Source organism: Erpetoichthys calabaricus, chromosome 5 (genome assembly GCF_900747795.2).
Source record: "Erpetoichthys calabaricus chromosome 5, fErpCal1.3, whole genome shotgun sequence".
Lineage (NCBI taxonomy): Eukaryota > Metazoa > Chordata > Cladistia > Polypteriformes > Polypteridae > Erpetoichthys > Erpetoichthys calabaricus.
In genome coordinates this window covers 249,129,008-249,154,263 of record NC_041398.2, presented here as the reverse complement: position 1 = coordinate 249,154,263, position 25,256 = coordinate 249,129,008, and the positions used below count along the sequence as shown (strand labels likewise).

The 25,256-nt window shown below is 40.6% G+C and overlaps 1 protein-coding gene across 6 annotated transcripts in view; it reads right to left on the bottom strand.

Moving 5' to 3' along the window:
- Positions 1-25,256, bottom strand: part of fam13a (family with sequence similarity 13 member A) — a 242,902-nt gene that overhangs the window by 50,534 nt on the left and 167,112 nt on the right. For all 6 annotated transcript variants that reach the window (XM_028802748.2, XM_051928116.1, XM_051928112.1 and 3 more), the window contains 2 exons: positions 7,832-7,908; positions 967-1,009 (listed from right to left, as the gene is read on the bottom strand). In XM_028802748.2, coding sequence (XP_028658581.1) covers positions 967-1,009; positions 7,832-7,908 — 120 coding nt within the window. The remainder of the gene's footprint in view (positions 1-966; positions 1,010-7,831; positions 7,909-25,256) is intronic.

Sequence of the window (25,256 nt, the reverse complement as noted above, 5' to 3'; positions counted from 1 at the left end):
CAGACAGAGGAGCAGCTTCAGCGGCAGACTGCTGTCACCGTCCTGCTCCACTGACAGACTGAGGAGATCGTTCCTCCCCCAAACTATGCGACTCTTCAATTCCACCTGGGGGGTAAACGTTAACATTATACAAAGTTATTGTCTGTCTGTACACCTGCATTGTTATCACTCTTTAATATTGTTTTTTATTAGTATGCTGCTGCTGGAGTATGGGAATTTCCCCTTGGGATTAATAAAGTATCTATCTATCTATCTTGCTAACAATCCTACTTTTGCTTCTGCAATTCTGTGTTTGTAGCACTTATGTTCTGCCGTGGTCATTAACAACAGACAAATGCATGTCCACACAATATAAGGAACTAACAATGCTAACTATGAAAGGCACTATATGAAACCTGGATGGATTACCTACAAAATGTAAATGGTTTGTAAGAGTGTTCTCAGTGAAAGACACAAACCGTAGTTCTAATAGACATCAAGTTGTCCAATCGTAGGCTCACTATATGTGTTTTTGACAAAAAAAAAAAAAAAAAATTTAAATAAATACCTACGTAAAATAAAAACAGCCCATAGACATAAAGCTCCTTCACACGAGGGTCCCGCTTCTAAATCAGGGATATTGTGTGACAAAAGGAATAAAATCCTGTTACTGCCAGAAAGAAACCTGTGCTGTTGGGCCCTTGAGCAATGCTCTTAACCTGAAAATTGCTCCAAGGTTGCTGCAAAAATGGCTGACGCTGCAAAAGGTCCATTTCACCTGTGGAGATTACTCAAGCATATCAAAATAAATATGTTTTTGTAATGATTATAAAAATACCATATACAACAGATATGTTTCAAAGATGTGGCAGAAATTTTCCTGACAATAAATCCAGGCAGGTACAAGACAGAAAAGCGTTGAGAGCTCAAGCACCGTGAAATTGAAACAGAGTTACCATGCAGAAGCTCATCTGGGCAGCCACTTACCCAAGAAAACAAGACGGAGTCGTCGTAGAGCTGCACTTGCTTCCTATATGAGAGAAAAAGGGAGAAAACAATGTTATTGATTATCTCAAATACCATTCATATTTGTCTAACGGATATACAATATAAACAGATATGAAAGGGCAAATACATAGAAATAAAAGATGTGAAATGTACTATATAATGAATGGACATGAAAGACACTATAGATAGATAGATAGATAGATAGATAGATAGATAGATAGATAGATAGATAGATAGATAGATAGATAGATAGATAGATAGATAGATAGATAGATAGATAGATAGATAGATATCACTACATAAAGAACTTATAGATATAGTAAAAAGTGGCTATATAAGAACTAGGCAGATACAATGTACTAAAGAGAGATACAGTAGGCGCTATGTAATATAATGCATGTTCTCTCCTTGTCTGAGTGGGTTTCCTCCTACAGTCCAAAGCCATGCAAGTTAGGTAAACTGGCAATCTTAAATTGTCCCTGCTGTGTACTTGGTGTGTGTGTGTGTGTTCGCCCCGAGATGAACTGGCCTCTTGTCCAGTGTTTCTTCCTGCCTTGTGCCCTATGCTAGCTGGGATAGGCTCCTGCAACCCTATCAGGACTAAGTGAGTTAGAAAATTACTGATTATATAATACTTCTTTTTCTTTCAACTGCTCCCGTTAGGGGTTGCCACAACGGATCACCTTTTTCCATATCTTTCTGTCCTCGTCATCTTGCTCTGTTATACCCATCACCTGCATGTCCTCTCTCACCACATCCATAAACCTTCTCTTAGGCCTTCCTCTTTTTCTCTTCCCTGGCAGCTCTATCCTCCAACATCCTTCTCCCAATATACCCAGCATCTCTCCTCTGCACATGTCCAAACCAACGTAATCTTGCCTCTCTGACTTTGTCTCCCAACTGTCCAACTTGAGCTGACCCTCTAATGTCCTCATTTCTAATCCTGTCCATCCTCGTCACACCCAATGCAAATCTCAGCATCTTTAACTCTGCTACCTCCAGCTCTGTCTCCTGCTTTCTGGTCAGTGCCACCATCTCCAACCCATATAACATAGCTGGTCTCACTACCGTCCTGTAGACCTTCCCTTTAACTCTTACTGATACCCATTTGTCAAAACTTACTCCCGACACTCTTCAGATAGATAGATAGATAGATAGATAGATAGATAGATAGATAGATAGATAGATAGATAGATAGATAGATAGATAGATAGATATGAAAGGCACTATATAATAGATAGATAGATAGATAGATAGATAGATAGATAGATAGATAGATAGATAGATAGATAGATAGATAGATAGATATGAAAGGCACTATATAATAGATAGATAGATAGATAGATAGATAGATAGATAGATAGATAGATAGATAGATAGATAGATAGATATGAAAGGCACTATATAATAGATAGATAGATAGATAGATAGATAGATAGATAGATAGATAGATAGATAGATAGATAGATATGAAAGGCACTATATAATAGATAGATAGATGTGAAAGGCACTATATAATCAGTAGATAGATAGATAGATAGATAGATAGATAGATAGATAGATAGATAGATAGATAGATAGATAGATAGATAGATAGATACTTTTTTAATCCCAATGGGAAATTCTCCACCCATTCCACCCTGCCTGCACTCTCTTTTTCACTTCTCTTCCACAATCCCCATTACTCTGTACTGTTGATCCCAAGTATTTTACCTGCTACACCTTCGCCAACTCTACTCCCTGCATCCTCACCATTCCACTGACCTCTCTCTTATTTACACACATGTAGTCTGTCTTGTTGGTCCTACTGATTTTCATTCCTCTCCTCTCCAGGGTCTCCTCAACCTGCTCCCTACTCTTGCTATAGATCACAATGTCATTATCAAACATCAAAGTCCACGGGGACTCCTGTCTAATATCATCTGTCAGTCTGTCAATTACCATTGCAAATAAAGGGCTCAGAGCCGATCCCTGATGTAATCCCACCTCCACCTTGAATGCATCTGTCACTCCTACCTCACCACAGTTACACTTCCTCGTACATATCCTGTACAACTCTTACATACTTCTCTGCCACTCCTGACTTCCTCATACAATACCACAGCTCCTCTCAGTCACCCTGTCATATGCTTTCGACGCAATGCAACTCCTTCTGACCTTCTCTAAACTTCTCCATCAACATCCTCAGAGCAAACATCACATCTGTGGTGCTCTTTCTTGGCATGAAACCATATTGCTGCTCACTAATCACCTCACTTCTTAACCGAGCTTCCACTACTCTTTCCCCATAACTTCTTGCTGTGGCTCATCAATTTTATCCCCCTGTAGTTACTACAGTCCTGCACATCCCCCTTATTCTTAAATATCGGCCCACCAGTACACTTCTTCTCCACTCCTCAGGCATCCTCTCACTTTCCAAGATTCCATTAAACAATCTGGTTAAAAACTCCACTGCCATCTCTCCTAAACACCTCCATGCTTCCACAGGTATGTCATCTGGACCAACGGCTTTTCCATTCTTAATCCTCTTCATCGCTGTCCTTACTTCCTCCTTGCTAATCCGTTGCACTTCCTGATTTACTATCTCCACATCATCCAACCTCTTCTCTCTCTCGTTCTCTTCATTCATCAGCCTCTCACAGTACTCTTTCCATCTGCTCAACACACTCTCCTCGCTTGTGAGTACGTTTCCATCTTTATCCTTTATTACCCTAACCTGCTGCACATCTTTCCCAGCTCGGTCCCTCTGTCTAGCCCACCAGTCCTTTTCTCCCTCCTTAGTGTCCAACTTCTCATACAACTCATCATTTGCCTCTTCTTTAGCCTTCTCCACCTTTCTCTTCACCTTGCACCTTATCTCCTTGTACTCTTGTCAACTTTCTGTATCTGTCTATCCCACTTCTTCTTTGCCATCCTCTTCCTCTGTATATTCTTCTGTACTTCCTCATTCCACCACCAAGTTTCCTTTTCCTCTTTCCTCTGTCCAGATGTCACATCAAGCACCCTTCTTGCTGTCACCCTCACTACATCTGCTGTAGTTGCCCAACTGTCTGGTAATTCTTCACTGCCACCTAGTGCCAGTCTCACCTCCTCTCTAAACTCAACCTTGCAGTCTTCCTTTTTCAACTTTTGCCATTTGATCCTTGGCTCTGCCCTCACTCTCTCTTCTTGATCTCCAACGTTATCCTACAGACCACCATCCTATGCTGCTTAACTACACTTTTCCCTACCACCACTTTGCAGTCTTCAATCTCCTTCAGATTGACTCTTCTGCATAGGATGTCATCTACCTGTGTGCATCTTCCTCCACTCTTGTACGTCACCAAGTGTTCCTCCCTCTTCTTAAAAGACGTATTCACCACAGCCATCCTTTTGGCAAAATCCACTATCCTCTGACCACCTTCATTCCTCTCCTTGACACCATACCTACTCATCACCTCCTCATCTCCTCTGTTCCCTTCACCAACATGTCCATTGAAATCCGCTCCAATCACCACTTTGAGCCTTGGGTACACTGTTTATCACTTCATCCAACTCACTCCAAAAATCTTCTTTCTCCTCCATCGCACACCCAACTTGCGGTGCATATGCACTAACAACATTCATCATCACACCTCCAAATATCCAGCTTCATAATCATCACTCTGTCTGACACTCTTTTCACCTCCAAAGCACTCTTGACATGCTGTTCCTTTAGAATAACCCCTACTCCATTTCTCCTCCCATCCACACCATGATAGAACAATTTGCATCCACCTCCGATCCACCTGGCCTTACTCCCCTTCCATTTAGTCTCTTCACACACAATTTATCAACCTTCCTTCTCTCCATCATATCCGCTAACTCTCTCCCCTTACCAGTCATACTGCCAACATTCAAAGTTCCTACCCTCAGTTCCACTCTCTTTACTTTCCTCCTGTCCTTCTGTCTCTGTACATGTCTCCCCCCACTTCTTCTCTTTCTTTGGCCAACAGCAGCCCAATTTCCGCCAGCACCCTGTTGGCTAACAGTACTGGTGGCAGTCGTTGTTAACCCGGGGCTCGACCGAACCGGTATGGAAATTTGTATTGTTGTCCGCATATTGATTTGGCAAAATTTTACACCGGATGCCCTTATATGCCCTGACTATATAATACTAAAATGTGAAAAGCACTATTCAAAATGTGGATGGATACACAGTATATGGTAGATACTATATAACTGACAGATAGGAAAGGCGCTATATAAGATAAATATTAAAGAATCTATATAAGTTAGGAAAAAAAACCCTATACACCATAGATATACATGAGCAAAGCTAAATAAAACATAGATAGATAGATAGATAGATAGATAGATAGATAGATAGATAGATAGATAGATAGATAGATAGATAGATAGATAGATAGATAGATAGGAAAGGCACTATATAATGATTTGAAATGCACTGTATGATAGACAGATAGAGGTAAGACTGTATAATACAGTACATAGACAGAATAACAGTACTTTATAGAAGGGGAATTCAGTGCCAATAATGACCCTATAATCATAACCCAAACATTTCCTCTCTCCCTTTGGCCCCCATGACCTCAAGTCATCTACAGATATAAAAGTGACATCCCAATAGCAGTGCCCAGCAAGGACTCAGACCAAGGAGGCTGACATCAAGTCTCATATAGAAACCCAAAGGACAAACTGAAGCTGAAGTGACTGTGACCCTCTTTGATGACTGTGCATGTGTGACTCTCAGTAGGACCCTGAGCAAGTCACTTCATCTGGTAGTGGTCACAGAGACGATTACGTGGAACTTGTGAGATACAACAGGTTGGTGGTTTAATTAGAGAAAGGCACTATATACAATAAAGCCTGTTCCATATGGAGAGGAGTGCATGGTAACTGCAGACTGCATTAGGAGAAAGGCACTACAACATCTGCTCATTATAGGCAGGAATGTATGGTACCTGCAAAGCACACGAGGATGGTGTTTGCTAGGGAAAGGCACTATATATAATAAAGTCTATTCAACACGGGATAGAGTGTATGGTACCTGCAAATTACATTAGGGTGGCGTTCACTAGGAAAAGACACTATATGAAGTCTGTTCAATATGGAGATGAGTGTATTGTACATGCAAAGCAGAGCAGCAAGGTGTTTTAGCAGAGAAAGGCACCACATACAATAACATCTGTTTAATATGGAAATTAGTGTATGGTAACTGCGAAGCATATTAGGATACTGTTGGCTTGGGAAAGGCGCTATATAAAAGAAATTCTTCAACATGGAGAGGTGCATTTGGCACCTGCAAATTTACATTAGGATGGTGTTAACTAGAGAAAGCCACTATATAATGTCTACTGAAAATTTAGGTGAGCATCACTGTAAATTATAGTTTATACCTGAAACATTTTGCCGTATCATCAGCCGATGTGCGTTTCTTGTATCTGTTACACTCCTCGCCTGTTTTTGGATTCGTTCAGCTCTCACTGACTTGTGGGCAGATGATGAACATGAACCTGATGTGCAGTTTTTGCATGTCATGGCAGGGGGCTGGCATGTCACTATGCAAAGGTTGTCACACCAGACGACCACTGCAATGCAGACAGTGGTATAAAAATCTTTAAAGGGTTGGAAATGACGGCTTGGAATGTGAGAAGTCCAGCCTGGAATGAACAGACAGATCGATGGCCTTTTGCACTGTTCAGCTGCGCCCAACTAATTTTGTTTTCCTTTCCATCCCAGAAGCTGCCAAGTGAGTGTTCGCAGTTCAAAGCTGACAATGCGCCCTTTGCCCCCAAATTGTTTCATCAGCCTGCCCAACATGTAAACAAACAGCCCAGTCTGCTGCGCTCAGCGTCTTTCTTCACGTGCAGGAGTCGCTCAGCAGTACAGCCTGACAGGTGAGCAGGTTATTGTTTGGCATGGCATCATGTTTTGTGAGCCCAGATTCAAAACAAGCAGTCACAAGACATGTGGCACACAAGTGGTGCTTGACAAAGCTGAACACAGCATACACATTATTTGAAATCAGTAATTGTACTGTGTGTGTACCAGTGGTGTAGATTTCATACATTTGCTAATTTGTCCAGCCCAGCAAATTCAGCCCAAGAGCATGTTTTTTGATACTAAAAGTATCCTCAAGAACACCAAAATCTGAAGATAACTCGCAGCAGCTGGTGTCAAAGTGCAGGCATCTACAGTCAGAAAGATGTGACCTGCATGGGACGAAAAATCCATTACTGTCCAAAAAGAACATCAGAGCAAGACGACAGTTCCCACTGAACATCTAGGCAAAGACCAAGCCTTCTTTGCACAATCGGCTCTGGACAGATAAATCTAAGATAGAGATGAATGGACAGAGTAACAGTAGACATGTTTGGCAGCATTTCAGGAGATGAACCCCATACCAATCTCACAGTTGGTGAAACACAATCCTAAGATGATTGTGTTAGGACATAACAACTCACCCCACACACGTGGACAAGATGTACAATATGAATCAATGCGGGTGAAGGCATACCTGCCAAGAACAGCAGTTGGCCCATAAGTTTAGACAAAACTCACCAAAAGACACCAAATCAGAACACATCAATGAAATGTCTGGTAAGCGGATTTGTGTTTTCTTTCAAATAGAATGCAGTTTTGTATTTTAGTACATTCTTGTTTATCATGGTGCTGGAGGTTGGCGACTGTTCCATACGTGTAAGAAAGAATTTCACTGTACTCTGTACACGAGACAATACAACTTTTACTACTACTATTACTACAACATTTAGCTTGTAGATTATAAATGGTCTGATATGACGGACACATTCAAGTTTAATCAAACCGTTACTGATTGGCAAAAGGAGGAGAGCAGTCGTACCTTTCGTCTAGCAGACAGTCCTCATTTTCATGCCTCGGCCTCTCCTGGAAACGGGATGCTCCAAATCCCTCCATTATCTGGAAATAGAGAAGATACGACATGTGGAAAAAATACAAATGATGAAAAAGTTCACACCTACAATATTCTGGAATCATTGAGGTTTGACACCCCCCATCTATTCAGCAATGGGACACAAGGACTCGCAGCACAGAGAGTTCATATAACCATAAAAAGAAACAAAGATGGTTAAATGCTATATCGTCATAAAATTGAAAGTAGGTTTATTAGATTCATATTGAGATATTTTTTTTAATTAGAATTCACTTTTTATTTAAAAGGATAAAATGCTTTGCTCACGAGCAGCTAAAATGCATAATCACTGCAAATGAAACAAAAACCAACAAGGATGGCTGACAGCAGACAGTGTGACCTGAATTAAAATGGGAACGATTCAGCTAACATACAGTATATATGTAATAAAGGGGGAGTATCTCTAATCCAAAATTCCAAAAACCAAAACTCTGAGCGCCGGCATGATGTCACATGTGGAAATCTCCACATCAGGTACCTCATTTATAAATGTGTGGATGCGAGCATAAAAATATACCACCCAGGCGAAAAAGAGAACGTGAATAATGTATGTGCAGATTTAAAAACAGAATTATTCTTTCAGAGTGGGGTGCTTGGGTGGAGAACCCCATGAAGTTTGGAGTGCCACAAAGCAATGAGAAGTGGTGAGCGCTGCGAGGAATTAATGCACAATCAATGATGTCGGGTGAATTTGGGGAACCCTGTGATGCATTCAGCACTGCTAAGCAATGAAAGACAGTGGACGAGCTTTCTCCCTGGTATAACCTGCATTCAAAAGTGCTGCAGGGCGCAGTTTAAAATTGCAGATGACTTGTCTGTTAATGGAATAACGGTTAACAAAAGCAGCTTCATTCTCACTAGGTGTCCCCTTATTGCAATAATGACTGCAATAAAGAGCTCTGATTACATCAGGAGAATCTGACCCGGCTGCCAATTAACTTTTTATGTTGGCAAAAACCTTTAAATGTTTTATATATGTATACCCACACCATACGAGAACTGAATGCAGTGCCTAGCTGGTCAGTTAATGGCTTCCAGCACAGCAGGCATAACAAAGTGAAGTCTGGCCGAAATATAATATATATATATATATATATATATATATATATATATATATATATATATAAAAAATGTAATAGGCCTGTTGACCATTTCCCTTAGAACTGACGAGTTGCTGATATAAACTGATGAAAAACGTTCTTCAGCACAAACACGCAGCATTGACCATCTTAAATTTTAAAAGAGGTGGTGCAGTGGTAGTGCTGCTGCTTTGCAGTAAGGAGACTGTGGAAGATTGTGGGTTTGCTTCCCGGTTCTTCCCTGTGTGGATAGCGCTTTGAGTACTGAGAAAAGCGCTATATAAATGTAATGAATTATTATTATTGTTAAAAGGGAACTAAAACACAGTCAAGAACATCACAAACACTTTTGAAATGTAATATGTTTGTCACATCAACCGACGCTAGGGGTGGGCGGTATGACCAAAATTCTAGATCACGGTATTTTTCTAAATTATCCCGGTTTCACGGTATTTGACGGTATTTTTTTCCCATGCATGAGTGGATGTTAACCACATTTTCCACTGCAATTACTGGCTAAGAATAAACTATTCCACTGTCAAGAGCATTGTACATTGTACAAAAAAAACATTTTAATGTGAACACAAGTATTAATACAGGTTTGCATTGCCCCATAATGTGATACTTTTCAAGGGGGTGGCACTAATGAAGAGAAGGAAATCACATTGCACGACAGATGCAGTCAAAATATAGAACCTTTTTATTTAACAAATTTTGCAAAAACTTAAATTATAATTTTGACAACATACAGTATTTTCAACCATCCAAAGAGGTATTTAGACTTAGGAAAATATCCAGAAGTGCTTGTCAAAAGTTGTATTGCACTGAACATGTCTTAGAAAAGGAATAAATAAATATTTTTTGTAAAACAACTACACTTTCTGTTAATGTTAACAATCTCTGTCCACTGACACGTTAAAGTGACTTTTTAAACAACTTTACCATCATTAAACTGCATAATATTTAAACTAATAAATAATAACAATAAAATAAACAATTGTATTTTTACTGATAGTTGCACTATTACTTCAAGGCTTCAAAAGCCCAGGTGCATTACACAGTATTCACCAAATTAAAATAAAATAAAACAAGTGCAATCTTGGTGATGACATCTTTACCAACTTAACTATCATTTAGGCAAACTGCATTAATATGGACCTTGCTTCAAGCTAAGCTATATATATAAATAATACAACTGCAACTTGCATTTATAATTGTATTTGTGGTATAGCCCTACGGAATTGTATTAGGGCCACGGTGAAGAAAAAAAAAATACGGACACAGGGAAGAAAAAAAAAAAAAACTATTCGTCGAGATTAAAGTCGACATTTCCACTCTATTCTCATAGTTTACTTTATAATTAAAGTAGAATGTCGTAAACTAAACTTCATCCTAAAATCATTGTTTAATTTACTAGATTTTCTCAAACCTCGTCATAAGTTAATGTAGCACATTAAATGCTTTGTGTTGTGTTCCCCGACCCAGTTGTTAATCACTACGCTCCTTAAACTGACTTCCTCTGCACTAAGAGACAGCGATCACCATACAGAATCCATTCACTGTATGATATTCCTGCTCTCTGAAAATTTTGAATTTATATCAAGTATTTATCTTGGCATTCTAAATGTTCAGAGAGCATGAATATCATGTGAATGGATTCTGTGCGACGATTGCTGCCGTTGCCTCCTCTTAGTGCAGAGGAAGTCAGTTTAAGAAGCTCGGGGAACACTTAACACAAAGCATTTAATGTACTATATAACTTATGACAGGGTTTGAGAAAATCTAGTAAATTAAATATTCATTTTATGATGAAGTTTAGTTTACGATGTTCTACTTTAATGACAAAGTAAGAGAATAATGTCAACATGTCGTCACAATATTACACAGTACCCAGGTACATTACACTGTATTGAAAACAAATAAAACAAGTACAACTTGGCTTGCAGTATTATCCAGTAGTATAGAAACAGTATTTACACATCTGACCTTTTAAAACTAAAGCATCTCCAGGCGACTGACGTGACACCTTTCTTTCGGCTCTCTGTCCATTTTCACCGCGCAGCATACCTATGCTACCGCCCACTATTTGGTGGTGTAGCAGTGAAAAAGAGCCCTAGTGCAACAAATCTGTGTTTAGCGGTGTAGCAGTGAAAAAGGTCCCCACTTGAACAGTTTCCCGCTGCGCCACGTTCTGAACGTCGTTTAGGCAATTTAAACCGGTGTTGCGGTATAAGAAAAATCCATGTCATAAAAAAAATAAACGGTTTTCGGTATGAACCGGTATACCCGCCCAGCACTAACCGACGCTATAATTGGTAATACAATACAATACAATACAGTTTATTTTTGTATAGCCCCAAATTACACAGGAAGTGCCGCAATGGGCTTTAACAGGCCTCTTGACAGCCCCCCAGCCTTGACTCTCTAAGAAGACAAGGACAAACTCCCAAAAAAAACCTTGTAGGGAAAAAATGGAAGAAACCTTGGGAAAGGCAGTTCAAAGAGAGACCCCTTTCCGGGTAGGTTGGGCGTGCAGTGGGTGTCAAAAGAAGGGGGTCAATACAATACAATGCAGTACACAGAACAGAACAATTTCTCAATATAGTAAGAAATAAAAAATATAAATTTTAGAAGTACAGAGCAGAATTTAACAGTAATGTGAATTGTTACACGAGTCGTCTTTTCGCTGGTTTGGCTGCATCTCATTATGTTTATGCAAATATTCCAAAATTCAAAAATATTCGAAATCCAAAATACTTCTGGTCCTAGGCATTTTGGATTAGGGATACTCAACCTGCACAAGCAAAGTGCCCAGTGTTGCCCAGGTATAATTTGTATGACGGGTTAAGGTAAGAAAGCAAATGATGTGGTTTTTAAACATTGTCCCTTATCTCGATGCTGGCGTCCCCCCCCGTCATCTCCACTATATCACCTATCAATGTCTTTGCTCTCATGAGTCAAGAATTTGTTCTTTTTGTGTTGAATTGGATTCTGTAATTGTGGCAGCTCCTGGCTAGATTGACACCATCAATTCCACTTCTTTGTATTCGCTGGTTTACACCGATAGATTTTTAATCCCACATTGACAAACTGGGCGGCTTGTTAAATAACTGAGTCATGGACATGGTGTGTCAGCTGGCCAAATTACTGTCACTTGTGCTGTTTCCTCTACTCATGATGAAACTCCTGAAACTCCATCTTAAGTAGGGTTTACTGTAATAAACGTGCAAAATTTCGAGAACAACCACTCAGCTGTTTTAGACAAACCTACAATTTTTTTTGATGTTGTCCTTCCCATTAGGACTCCACAATGAAATTTTTGAAACTCCACAAAGCTTATATTTTAAACTGGCCATTCCCCACAGCTCCGCTCGTGTAGTAGTGAGCAGGACAAACTTGAATGAACAAACTAAAAGGTATCGCTAGCTAAGCAGTGGCATGTTATGCACCAAAAAGCAGAAGTAGACTCCTCACTCCTGACATCACACTTCCCCCTCCCATCGGCGCGCAACCTCTGTCTCGGAATAGCGTGAATATATCGCTCCTGCAAGCAATCTATGATTCTTAGCACGATGACAGTAGTCGCAAAATCAACCGGAATGTTCAAGCAAATTCTAGAAAAAAAGAAACCCGATCTAAATCCGTCAAGTAGTTCTCTCGTGAAAAAGCAGACAGACAGATGGACATTGGATTTTATATACAGAGAGACTGCATGAACAACAGTGCAAATAAAGAATTTAATGAACGTAGATAAAGCCATTTTTGAGTGATAAGACACTTTTTTGTGTTGATCCTTCATCACACCACAGGCCTTTATTCCATTGAGTCAAAGGCATTTAATGTTGCCTTCACTATAAACAGGGCCAAACCTAAAAAATGCGCTAAACTCATAACCACGCTCTGTACCTGCACTCCGTGAAGCATGAAAAATAAAACCTCATGTCTGTGTGTTTTTGCACCCACAGTCCAAGAACATGCAAGTTAGGTGTAATTGGCACTGTTAAAGTGACCCTAGCAGGTGTGTGTGTGTGTGTGTTCATCCTGCGATTGACTGGTACCCTCCTCTCCAGGTGTTGTTCCTGCTTTGTGTCCAGTGGTTGGTGGAATAGACTCCAGCTCCCTGCAGGTTGGACAGGGAGGACCTTTTGGGAGGTACAGGGAAGTCATTGCAATTTCCGGGAGTGCCATGGAAACGAATGCACTATTTAAATAGGGGCACGAAAAGGCAGGAAGAGAAGGAAGAAAAGACAGCCCGAGTTTTTATGGTGAAGGATTCCAGGAGAAAGATTGTTTTCGGGCAGCACCACAAGCAGTCTGGTGTGGCCACCTCGAAGATTCCGGATACACTGAGGAAAGTGAACTTTACCGTGAAAGAGATCAGAAGCAGTGTGCTCCATAAATCTTTTATTCTGGGATTGGCGTGTCTAAGGAACTGAACTATGGGGAAATAGAATAACCGGATAAAAAAAAAAAAAAAAGGCTAAATCGAATGGACGGTGGGGAATATTCTTGGGTACATAATTGTATGCCTTTTGTTTACTGTATATATTAGAAGAGGGGGAGTTTGGGAGATTGTAGAAAAGGTATTAATTATATTTTGTGTGTTGCATCTTTTCTCTGAGTGGTTTTGTAAAAATCGCTTTTATTATTGTAAGTCATCGTTCGGCTGAAGGCAGTTTGGGGTTGACCCGTAATCATCAGTACAATTTTCACTATAAACTTAGTGAAGTGTAGCGGTTACAATCGTTACAACAAAATAAAATGGATAAAGCAGATGTTTTAGAGAAGGACGGCATGCATGAGAGAGGCCAGTGTCGGCGGCTATCACATGTCTGAGCCTCCCTGGCATGTCATTAGAATCTGTGTGACTAGCAATCTAAGAATGGAATGTGTGAGACCAGGCCATTACGTAACACCAGCCCACCACATACACACACACACACACACAGAGAGGACCATTTACACCGAGACACAACTTTCCCCCTTCTCAAATCTCCCTGGCTACCATATATGTGCCAATGGTACGCATCAGTTAAAAACAGATTTAACAAGACTGCTCTCACAGGAGGCCTCTACGTGACACGAACATGAAGACCATCTAATGGACTGAAGTGAGTGACGCTGAAACGTATGCAGGACTATTTCAGGCAACATTGAAGAAATTAATTGTGAAATGTGACAAAGAATAAATAAAAACAGAATGATACGTAAGCATAAATAATTACATGTGTCCTGAAATAAGATTTATGTTGCTTGTATCTTAATATAATTATTTCTTCATTCATTTCTTTCACTGAACACCACACACACCATGAAATACACCTTGAAACAGAAAGTCATTTTCACCCACCAAAGCTGAGAGGCCGGGCTCTAGTCAGTACTGTTCTTTCATTGGTGAATTGTGGGTAGAGGGGATGGTCTCAGTCGCAACTTTACACATGCCAGATATGAGCCGCAGGATTCAACAAGGCAAGCAAAGTGCAGGCTTGGGCTCGGGTTTGTGGACATCCCTGGTGGACACGACAGCAAGAAAAAACTTGACCAGAATTAACTACACAAAGTAATGACTTAAATTCAAGAAGCCCCAAGTTTGCCTCCAACATGTTTGGTCTTCAGAGTCGACAATATTCATAGGTGCAAGTGTGCCATAATCTTCCTCGTGCCCTCCAACCCACAACTTTCCATGCCCCACCATGCCTGTCAATTTGTGATTTGTGATATTTAATAAGCAACTGCGAGTGCGGTAATCTCCAAGGGGGATGACCTCTCTGCTTGTTCATTTTCCTATGTCATCACAGGTGGGGCTGATCACTAAGGGGTACTACATTCATCGATTTGGTGTGAGATTGTGAGGGCACCGGTCAAAGGGGTAACCCCACTCTTCCTTCATTGATTCAACCACATGGATATTAAAGGGGGACTTCCCTTTTGGATGTCTCTTTTTAGGTGCTTGCAACCAACACTGCCTAGGGACTCAATGTACCCTTGAGTCAGCCGTATAAATGTTACACTTGACGGCCTAAGGTTCATGTGCACTCTACTGATAAATTATTTCTATCTAGCTACATTACCTGTTGAAGACATTTTAAAATGTTGGACATCTCTTGCCCTGGGTGTGCCTTCGGCTCCTTTCCTCAGGATCCTCGTGTGTCTGAACCTCTCTTGACCAGCAGCGTTCACTTAAAGCTCTAAGGCTCTGGTCACTTTGAGGCACCCTAGTTGCCTCCTGTCCACTTTTATAATTCCTAAACTTTGAAAACGACTGTCTCATTGTTTCCCCTACACCTTTACTCCTCCTCGTGTGTCTCGCACTTCCTCTTTCAATCGATTCACAAGAGCCAAACTGACCAATTAGATTGCTCAGAGGGACTGGACACACACACAAAGACTTGTAGCATTGTATTATATAGTGGATTGATTAAGAACATGTTTTCACTTTGACATTGAAGTTCTTTCCTGTTGATCAGTGTCCAAAATGTCAAATTCGGATCACTGGGATTCAGTGTTGTACAACAAAAAAAAAACAAAAAAAAAAGTGAAAATGATTGCGGGATGAATACTTTTATAGGCACTTCACTCGGCACACTAACTCAGACGATCCCTGGGCCCAAATCCCTTCAGCTCTCACCTCCACGCCACACTCACATTGCTGGGCGTTTCCTGCTCTCTCGTGTTCTCCCCTCCACATGCAGTTATCTTTCATCTCGGCTCTCTTATCAAATTATTGATTAAGTAAACTTTATGCTCCACTCAACCTGCAATCTGGTCAAGGACTACTTCATCCAAGGACATGCGTTTAAAGTGACAAGTAAATAGCGTATTCTACTTCTGAAGTCGTGGCATGTCTAACATTTCGTGATGTTTCTGAGTCGTCTACAGCCCCTTTCTCACTAGGGTCGTGCAGCTCAGGCTGTAAGTTACAAATTGACTGCTAATCTGAGAGAGGACAAGTAAAAAAAAAACTGCATCAATGGCAGCTCTTAGTTTCTATAGTGCAGGTCCAAACTACAGATCAAAAATGTCATTGCTTACTGCGCGCCTTTGTAGTGCTCAGGCTGGCTAAGTGACCCACACAGGGAGTCAGCCTGAACTGTCAGCCTCGTCACTTCAAGTACAACGCTGTGGCCTGCAGGCGCCCGCATGGCCTGCCCTGTTCTTGTGCACCAGTAGATTAGGAAACACTTTGACTTGTAAATAAAGCAATATTTTCATTTTCAGTGCCAGCCATTTCATACAATGCGTCGCCAGGTCCTGTCTGTTCACCCATCTCAGTTTGTTTTACTGTAGTTTATCTGGCTACTCTCCATTGTGTTTCGTTTAGTTTGTAAAATAACCACTGGTTGATTAAAATGTCCTTCCATGCTTTGTGAATGTCACAGGGACTAAGAACAGGGGTTCAAGGGGGGTCAATACCTTATCTCAGATATATGTATTCATTACAACAATTTTGTTTTAAACAAGCCATTCAGCACAACAATGCCTTATTATTATTTTTATTTCATTATTATTATTATCATCATCAGCCTTATCAATCTAAGTCAATATTCAACACTAAATGGAATTTTTAAAGGAGCCGAGTGCTCCTTATTACCTAATGTAGGAGCACAATGACGTTAGACTCGGGTTTACAATACTACCTCAGAAAAGCCACTGAAACAAAAGACAAAGGAGAGGAAACAAAAAGTGGGCCACACAGGTGGGCAGAGAGAGACAGAGAACTGTACCAGTTGGGGGGCTTAAAACGACTTGAGACACAGTAACAAGAAAAGCCTGATTTTATACTGCAAGTTCTTCATAACCCTGATTTCTAGGCATAATGTTGATTTATTATCTCAATAAATAAATAAAAATACCCTTCTGTCTTTTCAGCTTTATTTGATGTCCTTTATTCATTTTTTCTACACTAAGGCCCACATTTCAACCCTCAGATCACATCTTGTTGGTCTCGGCCTTGGTCAATTTGCCCCTCTGTTTGTCGGTGTCTCTGCTTCTGTCAGTGATATTTTCTTTGTCTCTGTTTGCCTCTCTTGTCTCTAATTGTCTGTTTGTCTCTCTGTCTCACCACCTCTGTGTTTTGCTCTCTCTGTCTCTGTGATATTTTCTCTGTCTTGGTTTGTTTGTCTGTCTGTCTATCTCACGGTTTTATACTCCCAGTTTCTTGTTTGTCTGTCTGTCTGCCTCTTCATTTTTCTCTATCTGTCCGCCTCACTAGTTCAATGTGTTGTTTTTTGTCTATTTCTGTTTGTCCGTCTCTCTGTATGTTGACCAATCGCACAAAAATGATTTCATGAAATTTTCCATGTCGTTTTTTTCTTGGTCCAACTTAAAATATAGGCTTATATGGCGTTTCAAAAAATTTTATGTGCAAGAAAAGGTTTGTCTTTTTAATTTATACAGGTTGATACACGAAAAACCGAACCATCTCCTACTCCAGCATCAACGTATGTTTCTTAGCCCGTACACTAAACGAAAGATATGCAATACAAAAATCTGTACTTACTGGTTAGAGGAGGTGCTGGAAATGTGCGTCAATACACTTTTCTGCACGCCGCACCATACCGTCATAGACGCGACGCAGCTCAGCCACTTCAATTTTACCCAATTTCACTCAGAATATTGTCCTTCAGTTTCTCTAATGTCTTTGGATTATTGACATACACTTTTCCCTTCAGACTGCCCCACAGGTAAAAGTTGCAAGTGGATAGGACCGGTGATCATGGTGGCCACAAACCTTTGCTGACAGTTGTGAATTCGAGAAAGTGAACTCGCTCCATCCTGTTGAAAGACACCGTACTCACGTTCTTCAGGGGTCAATTGTGTGTAAAATTCCTCGAAGATTCCCATATACACGGCAGTGTTAACTGTTGTCTCAAAAATATGGGACCCACGATCCGTGTAGTAGATACCACACACCAGACACCAATTTATTCATTGTGAAGGAGCTTTTCATGAATTCCATGGGGATTGTCTACTGACCAATATCTGGTGTTCTGCAAATTTACATGTCCTGACAGATGGAACCATGCTTCGTCACTCATGAAATATTCTAATCCTCTGTTGCAGAGATTACATCCTCCTGATCTATTTCACGCACGTCTGTACCCACTGGCTCACAGCCTCCTTACTAATGCACAATTGGGGCTGCTGACCCCGTCGCGACATCGAGGCTCCGCAATTGCGACGGCACCTACCTGTATAAAAGCTCGAGGAAGCCGGTCGGAGACCATTCGGTTTTTTGTGCGTCCACCCTGTATAACCCAAAAACTCCATATTATTCCCAAACCTCTGAGTCAATCTCAATAAAATTTTATATGCACTAAATCTGAGCCAATTGAAAAATCTAGGCTTCATGCAGTTTCAAAAATTTCTGGTTGGCAAAAAAATCTATCACTCCAAAACAGCCGAGTCCAAGTTTATTCATGACTATTACAACTGTCGATACAATTTAAAAGCTAGAATGCTAAAGTCTTTCAAAAGTTCTATCGAGAAATGGGGTTCAATCAGAGTCAGGGCAAAAAAACAACACTGTGTCATGTTAGAACGGTTCAGCCGATGTCAGATTATTCGGCATATTATTAGGCGGAGTGGTGGCTCTGAGGTTAGGGATCTGCACTGGTAATCAGAAGGTTGCCAGTTCGAATCCCATAAAATGCCAATAGGGACTCTGCTCTGTTGGGCCCTTGAGCAAAGACCTTAACCTGCAATTGCTGAGCACTTTGAGTAGTGAGAAAAGCGCAATATAAATGCAAACAATTATTATTATTATATTAGGTTTGGCCCAACTTACATTGAAGGCTTCTTTAGACATCAATGAGTTCATAAAAACAAAGGTGGGACCAACACAAAAATCACAAATCATTCAAAAACAGCTTTGTCTTCTTTCACATATTAATTGTTCGTGAAGCTTATGTTTTAAATTGCATGGAGTTTCAAGAATTTCATTGGGATCTCGTAATGGGAAGGAGAACACCATCAAAGTCACACATTACTCCAAAACAGCCGAGCGGATTTCTGTGATATTCTGCATGTATATTTTAGTTAACCCAACATATAGAACTTGGGGATTTTCAAACGTTTCATCAGGAACAGTGTGAACTGTGAACTACAGAAAAAAAACAGGAGTTTTGTCAGCTTACATGCCGTATCAATGATTTATTTATTTATTTAACAAGCCATCCAGTTTATTAATGTGGGATTAAACCACCGTAAACCTGGCAATAAAAGAATCATCACTCAAGGTGCCATCCCAGCAATTATGGAATCCAACCAGGCGCATAAACAACAAATTCAGAGAGCAGAGACATTGATCGAGAGGCAGTGGAGATGACAGATAGGACAGTTAATGACAAAAGGGTCAACGTTTCAAAAAAGAAAAACATACACAAATATTTGCTTTCTTACCTTAAACCTGAATGAGAGAAAGAGAGCATTCAAATCCAGTGACAAAGTGGCTCTGAGGGACATACAGCGTGTACTAAAAAAAAAAACTGAGTGAAGGAATAGAAGCTTACAAAGTTAAAATAGAAGACAAACTCCCTCAGCAAGACACACATCCGGAATGGACAAGGCATCACTACTGGGCTCAGGTGGTAGAGTGAGATATGGACAAAGCAAACACCTTGAACCAATTTTTTAATAGATTTTCCCTCCCACTGCCACCTTCTTCCAGTCACCAGTCTCCCCACACCATCCCTACTACATCAACAACTCCTACCACGTCAAGTGGAATGGCCAGTAGCAAGTTCACCACTGACCATCAGTGTGGATAACCCATAACTGAAGACCAAGTGAGGAGACAACTGAGGAAGCTACACACAAGAAAATCTGCAGGACTAAATGTTCTTAAGGTTCTGTGCTGGCCAACGTTGTGGTGTCCTCCGTCACCTGTTCAGTCTGTCCCTAAGGCTTCAGAAAGCGCCATTCTGCATTGTTCCTGTTCCAAAGAAGGCAGGCGCCTCTTCACCTCATGACTACAGCCCAGTGGCACTTGCATCTCACATCATGAAGAGGCTGGTCCTGCACTAAATGTGTCCTCTTGTGGTAGACCACCTGGACCCACTGCAGTTTGCCTATTGGACAAAAATTGGAGTGGAGGATGCACAATCATCTATCTGCTCCACAAGGCTTATTCTCACCTGGATGAAGCTGATTGCACTGTGAAGATTCCATTTTTTAATTTCTCCAGTACCTTCAGTACCATCCAGCCATCCCTGTTAAGGTGTAAACTCAGAGATCTGAAAGTGGATGAGCCTGTGAGGTCCTGGATATATCTCTCAGGCAAACTGCTTTTAGTGAGACTCAAGGACCATTAGGAACACTGGAACACTTCTACAAACAGGCCTGTCTACTTTTCTCTTCACTTTGCACACCTCTGACTAGAAATATAACAGTTGGGCAGGTCACTTGCAGAAGTTCTCAGATGATTCTGCAGTTATGGAGTGTCTTGATAAAGGGGATGAGACACAGGAGAGGAGTCAGGAGGGAAAGTTTGTTTCTTGGTGCAAAGAGAATTGTCTGCATGTTAATATCAGCAAAACCAAGGAACTGCTTATTGACTTTTGCCCCACCAAAACAGCCTCTGTGTCTGGTCACTATTCAAGGGGTGGATGTACAGGTGGTCTGCTCCTACAAGTACTTGTGGGGTCCACATCAATGGCAGGTTGGACAGGTCTCAGAACACAGAGGAACTAGAGAAGTCTCCTTAGGAGACTGTGTTCCTTAAATGTGGGGAGTAACATCCTTCACATCTTCTACAACTCAGTTATGGTCAGTGTGGTGTGCTGGGCTAGTAACATCACTTCAAGAGAAGACCACTGAATCAACACACTGATTAAAAAGGGCAGGCGCAGTTATAGGAAGCACTCTGGACTCCGTGAGGTTGTAGTGAGGGAGAGAATTAAAACAAAACTGAGTGACATTATGAACAAAGCTGCACATACTCTCTCTGTAACACACACACACTGAGGACATTCAGCCAATGAATTATTCAGCAGAAGAGTGTCAAGAAATGCGACTGGGGCTCCTTTATACCAACAACAATATGTCTCTATAGCACCTCACTGGGACTGTGACAGCCAAGTCAGGACTTATCTTTCTTTGGACTCTTCTTGGTTTATAGTCATTTCAGTGTGTGTTCAGGCCAAAGTGTGTACGGGTTATTTATTTATTTACTTATCTAGCTATTTATGTATTTATTTCTTCTGTAAAAAGCCAAATTTCCCCCTGGGGACAACATGTTCCATCTATCTATCTATACTAGAACTGGGAAAGTTAAGTTTTGGGATTAATACGTCCAGTTTAACGTGTTAAAAGATACTGTCGTATCCAGGGCTGGCAATGAGGTGAAAGCCTCATTCTGGTGTTCATTTTCTTGATTTATACATACCGACATAGATTCTCAGGACAGTGGGAGGAAAGGGGTGATGGGGGTTATGGTTAGTCCTGGTGCAAAGGTACAAAAAAGTCGCAAAAATAAAAATTGCTCTTTTTTTCATTTCACGTTTCAGTTAGAAGACTGAATCAGTATCATACCACATAAGTGCAAAATAAGTTCGATCTGAGTTGCACTAAAAACAAAACGAGTCCCTAGTACCTCTGTATTTAACTTACAGTGCTGACTGCCCTAATATGACAAAATTCTACAAAATAGAAGTATAATTAGTATACCTACCCATTATTCCAGCTTGTAGTATCTTCACAAATTTATGCAAAGAACTTAACTACCCAAATAATGCACAGGGTCAATTTTTAGAACAACACTCAAGACGAGAACAGGCCATTCAGTCTAACAAAGCTCGCCAGTCCTCTCCACTTATTTACATCAAGTCGAGTATTGAAAGTCCCTCAAGTCTTACTGTCAACCACACTACTTGGTTGCTTATTCCAAGTGTCTGTCGTTCTTTATGTAAAGAAAAACTTCCTAATGTTTGTGCAAAGTTCGCCCTTCACAAGTTTCCAACTGTGTCCCCGTGTTCTTGATGTACTCATTTTAAAATAACAGTCTCGATCCACTGGACTAATTCCCTTCATCATTTTAAACACTTCAATCATGTCACCTCTTAATCTTCTTTTGCTTAAACTGTAAAGGCTCAGCTCTTTTAATCTTTCCTCATAACTCATCCCCTGTAGCCCTGAATCAGCCTAGTTGCTCTTCTCTGGACTTATTCCAGTGCTGCTATGTTCTTTTTGTAGCCTGGAGACCCAAACTGCACACAGGACTCCAGATGAGGCCTCACCAGTGTGTTATAAAGACTTGAGCAGAACCTCCTGTGACTTGTACTCCACAGATCAAGGCGCTATATAACCTGACAGTCTGTTAGCCTTCTTAATGGCTTCTGAACATTGTCAGGAAGTCAACAGCTCCTACGACTCCCAAATCCTTTTCATAAGGTGGACTCTCGATTTTCCGACCACCCATTGTGTATTCAAACCTCACATTTTGACTCCCTATGTGTAATTCTTTACATTTACTGACATTAAATTTCATCTGCCCAAGACTGTTTGCTGTCCAAGTCCTTCTGTGATGATATAATGGATTTCAAATTATCTGCTAATCCACCTATCTTGGTATCATCTGCAAACCTAACCAGCTTGTTCCTTATATTCCTATCTAAATCATTTCTATATATTAAAAATAGCAGCAGCCCTAGCACTGCCCCCTGCTGGCCACCACTCTTAACATCACCCAATTCTGATGAGGTTCCTCACACCATCACTCTCTGCTTCCTGTGTCTGCGCCAATTCTGCACTCATCTACACACATCACCCTGAACTGCCACTTCTTTTAATTTGATGCCCACCCTCTCATGTGGCACCTTATCAAAAGCTTTCTGAAAGTCCAGATAAATAATCTCATCTGCTCCACTTTGATCGTATCCTTTTGCTGCCACCTCATAGAATTTCAGCATGTTAGTAACACAAGTTCTAATTTATGCCCATTTAGGAGATGCTTATACTTTTAAATTAAATCGGCAGTGTATTCAAAATCCACAGTCGTTTTGATTGTTTAGTTTTGACACGTCTGTGTTTTATATATCATGCCAATGTGAGAATTAACACAAGTGTTATTTTTGTAGGTGCTTATAATAAATTGGCCTCACTTTCTTATTACCTTATTTTCAACTTGCCTTTTAGGAGGACATTCAAATTCAGGTTGTACTTGCCCAAGTAGTAACGTGTTAAAAGTTCAGGTTTAAGTTTAAACTATGCCATTATTTTTTTTAAATTCCTTTCCGTTGATTGTACATTATTTTTGTAATTCAGTGTGTATTTACTTCATGATTTAAGTACTTATTTTATGATTACATGTTTTAATGTTACATGCAATTAATCACATACAATGATGCAATTAATTAATTATTTGTTTTAATTGATTCCTAGACCTAATCTACGCAAAGGTACTTTATTAGTTTTCTGTAATATTACAATTTGGTGAAGCACAGAAACTCAATGGTTGGCACTGCTGTCTCATGGCCTGATTCCCTGATGTTGTCCAAGAGGGAAGTTTGTCAATTCTCATCACGTCCATTTAGACTTCACTCCAGGTGCTGTGATTTTCCTCCCTTGTCTCAAAGAAATGCCTTCATTAACTGGCAATTTTAAACTGGACATTTGCACAAGTGGGCCCTGTGTGGACCTGCTCACTGGTTATGAACTTGATGCTTACTATTTGCGGAGTAAATTCCCACAACCATGAAGTGGATTCATACTATGCTAGCTCTGCTTAGATTAAATGCATTTTCAAACTTGAATAACCAGCATCATCTTCACAAAGTATTGTACGTTACACGATCAATCCAAAACAGAATGGACAGAAGAATCATTTGTAAAGAAATACTTCACCCAAATATTTTTTGTATGTCACTAAACCCTGGGTTGTTTGGTGTGATGGCAGAGAAAATTTTTAAATTAAATCTCGTAATTTCAAGGATAAGCATTTCTGACACAACAGGCTTCAATGTGAGGGAATGAGGAGGCAGGCTTTCGATTCATACGCTTGATTTACATGAATGCGCTTCCGTTTTGTGTGCTACTCTGACTTTCTGGAAGTATTACTTCATAATATTTTAGGAAAAGGGCAGCACAGTGGCGAAGTGGGTAGCGCTGCTGCCTTGCAGTTAGGAGACCTAGGTTCGCTTCCCAGTTCCTCCCTGTGTGGAGTTTGCATGTTCTCCCCGTATCTGCGTGGGTTTCCTCCCACAGTCCAAAGACATGCAGGTTAGGTGGATTGGCGATTCTAAATTGTCCCTAGTGTGTGCTTTGGGCATTGTGAGCAAACGACTGGATTACTGACATATGGATTATGTAAAACAAACAACATGAAATATTTATTTTTTATGGACATTTAGATTGATATACTGTGGATCAGCTCTGATCAATATTCTATCAGAATTTTTTTTATCTCTTTCCTTCATAAAATCATGAGACTAAAATTTCTTCTTGAACACCACTACAAACTACATGAGGCAAGCAACATATTAAAAAAGATCTGTAATTTTTGGGTGAAGAATTTCTGTAAAAGCACACAGCCTGCAACGACCAAAGTCGGTCAACCTTTGGGATATATTTGGGGTAAAATCATCACGAGGAGAGAGGTAAAGAGGCCTGGGAGTGCAGCTGGATGATAAACTGGACTGCCAATACTGATGCTCTGTGTAAGAGAGGACAGAGCTGACTATACTTCACTAGAAGGCTGGCGTCCTTCAACATCTGCAATAAGATGCTGCAGATGTTCTATCAGACGGTTGTGGTGTGCTGGGGAGGCAGCATAAAGAAGAGGGACACCTTACGCCTGGACAAACTGGTGAGGAAGGCAGGCTCTGTTGTAGGCACGGAGCTGGACAGTTTAACATCCGTGGCAGAGCGACGGGCGCTGAGCAGACTCCTGTCAATTATGGAGAATCCACTGCATCCACTGAACAGGATCATCTCCAGACAGAGGAGCAGCTTCAGCGACAGACTGCTGTCACCGTCCTGCTCCACTGACACACTGAGTCTCGTTCCTTCCCCAAACTATGCGACTCTTCAATTCCACCCGGGGGGGTAAACGTTAACATTATTCAAAGTTATTGTCTGTTTTTACCTGTACTTTTATTACTCTTTGATATTGTTTTTGTATCAGTATGCTGCGGCTGGAGTATGTGAATTTCCCCTTGGGATTAATAAAGTATCTATCTATCTATCTGAAGTGAATATGATGAGACTACCAGTGGCATTTCAGGAGGTAAACAATTAGGGAAGTCTTCCCACGTGGGTGG